General features: G+C 44.6%; 1 protein-coding gene across 1 annotated transcript; it reads left to right on the top strand.

The window, feature by feature from the left end:
* The first annotated feature begins 4,085 nt into the window (after positions 1-4,085).
* rtn4rl2a (reticulon 4 receptor-like 2 a) lies at positions 4,086-8,247 on the top strand. Its single transcript, XM_061830049.1, has 4 exons — positions 4,086-4,316; positions 4,973-5,199; positions 5,303-5,536; positions 6,450-8,247. Exons 1-4 carry the CDS (start codon positions 4,259-4,261, stop codon positions 7,302-7,304), a joined length of 1,374 nt encoding a protein of 457 aa, XP_061686033.1. The 5' UTR covers positions 4,086-4,258; the 3' UTR covers positions 7,305-8,247.
* The last annotated feature ends 427 nt before the right edge of the window (positions 8,248-8,674 follow it).

Below are 8,674 nucleotides of genomic sequence, written 5' to 3'. Positions count from 1 at the left end.
TATGTACACTCTGGTGTCCAACCTTTTGTATTGTATTATTCACCAAACTTTACACAATGGATGTAAAATTGCTTCATTCATGCCGCATGTTGCTCACCATTGTCCAAACCTCTATTTATTTATTTATTGGTTTGTTTTTTGTTTAAAAAAAAAAATTATCTTTGTGGGTTTTCTCCAGTCCCCCCCCCTTCCCAAAACACGCAAAGTAGGATTACTTGAAGACTCCAAATTGCCCATAGGTGTGAAAATGACTGCGAATGGCTGTCTGTTTACACGATTGCCATGCCCGACTCCCACACACCCCCGACCCTAGTGAGGATAAACGATACGATGAATGAATGAATGAATGAATCCACAATGTTCTGTGCCAGACTATGTTCTCAATGCTGAATGGCTGTCGTGACACAGCGTCACCCTAATTTATGGGCTGTGAATAAGCACATTTTTATCCACCACAGATGACTCCCGACTCACCTCCTCCTCCTGCTCCTCTTCCTCCATGCAGGGGGTCGCGCCGTTTGGGTGGCGGTGCGCATGGTCCACGCCATCAAATGCGTCCCATCTGTACATTTGCCACAGGGCCAATCATATCATGCAAATAATCCAGGTTGGGTCCGATGTGTGTACATGTTACGGTGTGGGATTCGTGATTTGTTGTTTTGTGATTTCTCACTGTAAATATGTGATACAGTAAGCCAGAGTGGATTGTTAATATTGTTTTTTTGTCTACTATGAAATACTAGTTTTCAATGCTAAATGGCAGTAAATTAAATGCATGTATCTTGGCAGTAGATGCACCCATCCATTTTCTTCACCGCTTATCCTCACGAAGGTCACGGGGAGTGCTGGAGCCTATCCCAGCTGTCAACGGGGAGGAGGCGGGGTACACCCTGAATTGGTTCCCACCAGATCGCAGGGCACATCGAGACAAACAGCCGCACTCACAATCACACCTAGGGGGAATTTAGAGTGTCCAACGGGCAGGATGTTTTTGGGATATGGGAGGAAACCGGAGTGCCCGGAGGAAACCCACCCTGGCAGTGGGAGAACATGCAAACTCCACATCGATCCCAGGTCATCAGAAGTACCTGGATGAAAAAACCATGCAGGCATGGCCAGAAATTTCAGAGCTGAGATTCAAACCTTCAACCTTTGACTGTAAAGGACTTTGCAATTAACCCATTTCATTCACGACTATATTTTCGAACTGAACCATAAAATGAATGGAAAATTGATGCTGAAGTCTCATGCAGGGCTGACAGAACAGACCTTGCAAGCAACCAATTTCTGACTCTAAACTAGTAGAGAAGAAGAGGGGTAGGGGAATAAATGAAGGAGAATGAGTAGCGATTGTTTGCCCACTATCCAATGATTGGATCTGGTTACTTTGTGCCGCAGGTAACATCAAAGGATGTGTGCTGTTACTGTGGTTCTACTAACCACACCTAGACTTCAAAATCCCATTAGCGATATCTGTCGTACCCGCTGACATCAATCAGAGCAGCGACCCGTTCAGCAGTGATCCCAGGGGCCCAAATCACAAAGCTGATCGAAAGTGCGGCTAGTTGTGTCACTGACTCTCACCGTAGGGAGCAAGAGAACAACAAGCTGTTGCTTTGAGGTGCGATGACGCACTCCACGCTCTGTGACTGACGACAGTTCAAAGCAGAACCAGGCATGAATGCTGCTTTGCGGGATGCAGACGGACCCAAGAAAGATGGACTACAGACAGATGGTAGATTTGGTGCTGTGAGGGCGGGGCATGAGGGGGGGGGGTGGAGAGAAGGAGAGTGTCGACTGGGGAAACCTCATTTCATTTCCTGCGTGGGACTGACACCAACACAGCACAACTTACTGGAGGAGACGATGCCTCCAAAGCTGCAGCGTACACGATTGGGACAACAATGAAAATAACGCTGTGGTGGCATTTTGTCAAAGTCCTTCCAAAGATGGGAGAAATGTTTTCCACAAGAAAAACTTGACACACACTTGAGCAGCTGGCGTTGTAGGTGTGTGTGAAGGGGATGCCTGTGTTCAGATTGTCCCGGACACTCAGTGGGCACTAAAGGACAACGCAGACCCAATTAGTCATGTTCTTGGTTGCCTGTTATGTTTTGTATGTGTCTGGTATTCGGATCTGTTAGCTGCTTGTGTGCATGAATGGCATCATTTTTTTTTTAATTTACCTCGAAACAGATCAAATCTAAATGTATTGATTTTGAAGGCCAAACATGCAGAGAGAAAGAGAGAGTGTGAGAGAGAGGCGAGAGAGAGAGAGAGAGAGAGAGAGAGAGAGAGAGAGAGAGAGAGAGGAGAGAGAGAGAGAGAGAGAGAGAGAGTGGCATTGACAACAAAATGGACTCTTCTGCTATTCTGGGTAAAAAGAGAGGTATTGGCAACAATTTCCAATGGTCACTCGCTGTTAGCAGCGAGCAAGATGAACACGCTTTAATTTAGTTTTTCACGTTTCTCCCACATTAGGTGCTTCGAATCCTCCTTCATTTTCAAAACAGATGGATTAAATAACCCAAAACATAAACACAGCCTGTTAATTCTTGCTGTAATATGATGTGCTTATGCCAGTAGAGCAAATTTATTGGTAATGAAGGAATGAAAATAAATTAAAGAGGATAAACATTTTTAAAAAAAATGCGTGCGTCAGATGTTTTGGATACTCCCAGCACTAGCAAACTAAAATAGACACGTATATAGACTAAACCACAGACCAATTTAGAATCTGCAATTAAACTATCTTGTAGTTTTTTTTGTTTTTTGGTATGTGGAAGAAAGTTGGAACATCTCAGAGAAAAACCCACAGGAGCACAAGGGGAACAGACTGGAACAGAGATTCAAACCCAGTACCTCTTAACTGTGAGGCAGCTGTGCCATCTAGTATCCCGCCATATTGCCCTCACACTGCTGCAGGGCATTTAGTCATTCATCTGCTCTGTGGGGTGGGGGGGGGGGGGGGTCCACCATCTTTTTGTTAATGGTTTTGGTAGGGATTTACTTTAATTGTAATCTTATTTTCTCCACTTTCCTGACAGAATTTAACATTTTCTTTATAGTAGTATTGTTTCATCTGTGTGTTTCTCATCTTTTGTCGTGATTGTGATTTAAAATCAAGTCACTGATAAGAAATGATTTATGAAGTAATTTGACATTTCTAATAGCTATTTTTAATGGATTTTTCAGATTGTGGCCCGATATGGTGTGAATGTGTACAAATGCGAGATTATTACTGTTTTTATCATTATTTTTATGATGAAAACTTCCCATACCTCTTGATTTATACTCACTCTCTCTTCCCTGAAACATTTTATGTAAACTGGTTCCATTTCAAATTCCACAACATCCGTATTATTATTATTTTAGAATTTACAAATCGCTGTTCAGTGTGTTGAAGATAACCTACTTTATTGATTATTTAAATATCTATCCGAATGAAGCTGAAATCAGAAAAAAATATTAGCTGGGCGGTCAGTAAACACACTGAAATGAATACAACACACATTTGGAAATAGTATATATGATTAGATGTTGTTTTGTATTCTATGCAAAGATAATTATGAATCAAATAGTCCCATTAAGTCGACCGGAAGACTCCAAATGGGCCCGTATGGTCTGATATTGTCAGTGGCTGTGAGCCTCCATGAGGCCTCTTTATGAGTGGGACAAGCCCAGAATTCCTCGCAACCCCTCGGGGAGCAGCCATCTAGGAAATGGACGCTTGCGTTCAACCTACATAACAAACAACCACAATTGTTTGGAGTGATTCTCTTCTGGCAACAAGTTTTCCCCTGGCGGCTGAATCATAATTCGGGGGCACCCTCCTTGTGTCGGAGCTTTTTTGTCTGGCTCGCGCGGCGCCGGAAACGGACCAAAAGAGTCGAGAAAGCCGCTGCCAGGAAGCGACTTGCGCGCTCTCCTCCTCCTCCTCCTCCTCCATTCATGATTTTTTTTTTTCTCTCTCATCCATCTATCTCCTCCTTTTTGGTGCTCAGGAGAATCCCCCGCCCTTTTCCGCTTCTTGCCGCCCTCACTCGGCGCTGACCCGCCCCGCCCGCCTCGTGACGCAGGAGATTCCGCCGCGCGCACCTCACAAGGCAATCGCGGGATGCTGGGACTATAAATGAGGCACGGCTTGCCATCGGCCGGCACGCTCTCAGTCGCTCCGACTCGGGAACCAGGTCATCAGCGGAGATAGCAGGCAATACTTCGTCCCGCTAGGCTAACTCGCTTTGGGCTTTGGTTCAGGATGGAGACCTTCTCGATTTCTCGGAGCCGACGATGCTCCATCGTGCGCAGCTGCAAAAGTAAGTTGATCATTTTTGGGGTGACTTCTTGTTCGACCGTGAGGGATTCTTGGAATGTTCAGATCAGGATTTTAATCATCATTTGCCAGAGCAAAACAGCCAAAATGGGAACTATGCTGTGCGTAAATGCAAGCTTCTCATGACATTTAATCATGTTTTAATGGTCACTGAGTTATGTCCTTGTAATTTTCTTGTCCTTATAGACAGAGAGTGTTTAGATTTTTAGAACAGTCGTTATCTATTGTGATAATTCAGTTCTTGGTGATGTGGCAATTTTATCTGCGCACAGGAAGAAGGGATTGATCAATGGATGGAGACTATGTTAGCTACGTGAATCTATTAATCCCATATGGTGAATTAAATTATCACAGCAGAAAGACTGAAATGATGTACTATATGAAAACCATTGAAAAGGAAGTCATAATAATACAAATACATTTAAATATAATCAGAACAAGATAAAGCATATTGACATTTTGGAGTTGGTCAGTGTAATTATGCTCCAGTAATGCGTGTACCGTTTGCGCAAAGTGGGTACAAGCAACACGGTTCTGGATAAATCCAGCACAACTGGACGGTAGTCAACAGGAGCTGCTTTCAGCACCACAGATGACTCCCGACTCACCTCCTCCTGCTCCTCCTCTTCTTCCACACAGGTGGCCTCTCCCTTTGGCTGGTGGTGTGGATGGTCCTCGGCAAGCCAAGTCCGGCGGCGGGGTGCCCGCACCTGTGCGTGTGCTACCCGACGCCAATGACCGTGAGCTGCCAGGCGCAGAACTTCACCACCGTCCCGGTCGGTGTGCCGTATGAGTCGCAGCGCGTTTTCCTCCAGAACAACAGGATCACGGAGCTTAGAGTTGGCTCTTTTGGCTTTGGGACACAGGTAGGAAGGAGTGGATTGGATGCATCCATGTAATATCTGCATGAAATGAATCCAAAACTGTTTTTTTCTGATGGAATAAACCCATATTTATATTGCACTCTAGGTTCTGTGGCTGTTTTCCAACAACATTACATGGATCGAAGCAGGGGCTTTCAGTGAGCTGAGGGACTTGGAGGAGTTGGATCTTGGGGACAACCCTAACCTTCACCGGCTGGAAGGAGGAGCCTTCCGCGGCCTGGAGAAGCTCCAGAGCCTCCATATGCACCGCTGCAAACTCACCGCCCTGCCTCACGACATCTTCCGCAAGCTTTACAGCCTGCACTATCTCTACTTGCAGGTATGGGACACTGCAATGAAATGAAAGTGCATGCCTGAGAAGACGGGAAAATTTGTTGCAAATCATACATTTCTGCACTGGGTTCACTGGTATTGCAAGGTTTTTGGGAAAACTGTTAAAGTGCTGATTTGATTTCCTTCTATTGCCCTGAATTATGACTCAAAACGGGAGTGGGGTGAAAAAAAAAGTTAAAATACCTTCACGGGTTGATGTTAACTCATAGAATATTAAACATTCTTCAACTAGTGCAGTTTTGCCTTGCTAGTAGTAGCATGTAGTTCTTCTATTAGTATGAACCTAAGTCTAGGCTCGTGCACAAACATTTTTGGGGCCCAGGTGCACAACCAAAAAAAAAAAAAAAATCTCCAAAATTATTCACACTATTAAGAAAAAACCTATATATTTAATTATGTATTTTTTTTGTTTACAATTAACCAAAACTGCCAATACAACTACCAACAAAGAAGGTGAAGACGACTTTCCCCCACACTATACTGGGTATATACCGAGAATCTGAAGCAGTTGATTATAAAAAAAATTGAGATAGGAAGTCAAAATAAACCGAGATAACTTGGTTATACAAATGCACACACTTCTAAATGTGTGGAATTGGATGACAAGAGTGTAATTCTAAAATTATTTTAAAATATATGATATTGATGATCCCCCCCCCCCCGGGGGAGATAGGGGTAAGTGCTTGAGCTCCACTTGGGGTCTATGTGTTCATGTGCCTGCCAAAGTCATCCTTCCATTGAGTTAAAAAATGTCTCAGGGTTGATGAAGCTGTAATTTACCAATGAACTAATTGTGTTAGATAATAGCATGCACGAGAAAATCTAGGAGACATCACACAGGGTACATTGTATTCCATTGTATTCATTGTATTTACACAATCTTTGGCTTTTGTCTGCAGGAAAACAATCTACACTTCCTGCAGGATGACATCTTTTCTGACCTCATCAACCTGAGTCAGCTTTTCCTGCATGGAAACCGAATACGCACCATCTCTGAAAATGTATTCCGCGGCTTGGTAAACCTTGACCGCTTGCTCCTTCACGACAACCGTGTGAGGCAGGTCAACCGCCGGGCCTTCCGCGACCTCGGTCGCCTGACCATGTTGTTCCTCTTCAACAATTCTCTGCCCGAGCTGCCCAGTCAGACCTTGAGGGACACTCAGGGCATAGAATTCCTCCGCCTCAATGCCAACCCCTGGTCCTGCGGCTGCGAAGCCCGCGCCCTGTGGGAGTGGTTCCGGGAGGCCCGCGTCTCTTCATCTGAGGTGATCTGCGCATCACCTTCCACGCGCCGTGGCCAAGACCTTCGCTTTCTTCGAGAAATGGACTTTGCCCTCTGCCCGTTGCCTGACCCAGGCTCCATCGCCGGGTCCACCACCACCACCTTCAGTACGAAAACTCGATGGTGGTTCCACAAAAACAAGCCCCAGTCGTCAACCAAAGGTCTCTTTGAGAAGTCTTCAGAGACTGTCAAAGCCGGCTTGTACGGGAAAGGCCCGTCCACGAGCACGTCAGTGGTCAAGTACGAGTTGGGGGAGGAAGAACTCGCACTGCCTAAACTTGACCAGGAAGAGTACTGGGCAAACTATGGCAACGAGGACTCAGGTGTCACCCTGCGATGCTTTGAGCTCGAATGTCCACCTGAGTTTGACCTGCCTCCATCTTCCTCCACTACCTCACCGTCCTTTCCCTCTTCCCTTTCAGTACTAGCCGTCTCAGTATTCACGTTGAACCTCCACTTGCTATTTGGCTGAACCCATCTTCAAGTGCCCAGCTCCTTACCTTCCAGCCTGTTTTAAAGGCTGCAAGAACCCATATTGAGACTCTACACTGCCCTTGGCAGCTCTGTTGTTTGCCAATTCTCAAGGCTCAGCGAGCTGCACAGGAAGATTCCGATTCTACCACCCTATAGGGCTTAATACTTTTCAGGGCTGCTAGAAGATCTTTAGATACAACACTCTACAGGCACGGCGTTGCGCTTGAAGCCTGAATGATGTCATGATTTTCCTGAAATCAAGGCTGTGAGGGCTAAGTCCATCATTAACATCAGCGAGATTTGAAAGCAGTTGTCAATGATGTCATTATTTTCGTCAACTCAACTGAGTCAAAACTACTAGTGCTATTATTGCACCTGGGTAACTGGTTTATACTAATTACTGTTAGAAAACAGTGCGTAGTAACAACAGTATTGTAACCACTTACAGTGCCATGTAAATACCTGTGTATGTTTGTTGTGAGTGCTCAATTTGATGTGGTCTAGCTCATCTTGATCCAGGCAAACTGTGAAGACGTTGAGGAAGGAGACAGAGATCAGAGTTTTCAAAGCTGCTCAGGGAGTGACGGGAAAAGTCAAGAAATGAGTGGTCGGACATGAAAACCACAGAGAGTAAAGATCATTGTAAAGTGACAGATCTAGAATGAAGATAGTGAGCGTGAGTGATGGAGCGAGACAGACAGACAGACAGACAGACAGGCAGAGAGGGTCGACAGTACCCTCGCAACAATAGGTATACTAAAAGAGCCGTTCATCATCAGCTATTTGTATCTCAATGTTTTTTTTTTGCATTTTATTCCCTTCTGTAAATACGCTGACTTTTAGGACAAACACTGGAAACAAATTCTTCCTTTCAGGAAGCCTGAGAATGGTTGTTGGATGTCTTTCTGTGACATATTGATATTATGTAAAAAGCCTGTTGACTGGACGCAGTTGAACATCTTTATAAAAAGATACATTCAAAAATGACCTGGATCATACTTGTGTTTTTCTTTCAAGGGATGTTGAAACTTTAATGGAGCATAATTGTTTTGTATCCACCCCTGCCCCAAAAAAAGTGCCAACCCTCCCAAAACAAAAACAGTCCTTTTAAACAAAACAACTAAAAACTAGTATCCAGCAAAAAAGTAGCAGATTGTTGTGTGACTAAATCTTGAGTACATCTGAGTCAAGCGGCCCAAAAGTACACACCAATCATTTATACAGTACTAATCCGATCTGGAATGGATCCGACTGTGAACGGCATCTGCTATAGTGTGGATAAATAAGGTTGAGTGGATTCACAAGATGGCAGCACTGCGAAAGGCAATTACGTCAGTAGTTTTCTCACTGCCGTGAGTCATCGACTGA

This window comes from Syngnathoides biaculeatus, chromosome 9 (genome assembly GCF_019802595.1).
Source record: "Syngnathoides biaculeatus isolate LvHL_M chromosome 9, ASM1980259v1, whole genome shotgun sequence".
NCBI lineage: Eukaryota > Metazoa > Chordata > Actinopteri > Syngnathiformes > Syngnathidae > Syngnathoides > Syngnathoides biaculeatus.
The sequence above is the reverse complement of the archived record's forward strand: the minus strand, read 5'-3'. Positions and strand labels throughout refer to the sequence as shown.

Bases quoted from the DNA above. Each gene is read 5' to 3' on its own strand.
- rtn4rl2a (XM_061830049.1), top strand. From the start codon at position 4,259: ATGGAGACCTTCTCGATTTCTCGGAGCCGACGATGCTCCATCGTGCGC. The intron at 4,317-4,972 runs GTAAGTTGATCA...TCTTCCACACAG, and splicing joins CATCGTGCGCAGCTGCAAAA to GTGGCCTCTCCCTTTGGCTG. The intron at 5,200-5,302 runs GTAGGAAGGAGT...ATTGCACTCTAG, and splicing joins CTTTTGGCTTTGGGACACAG to GTTCTGTGGCTGTTTTCCAA.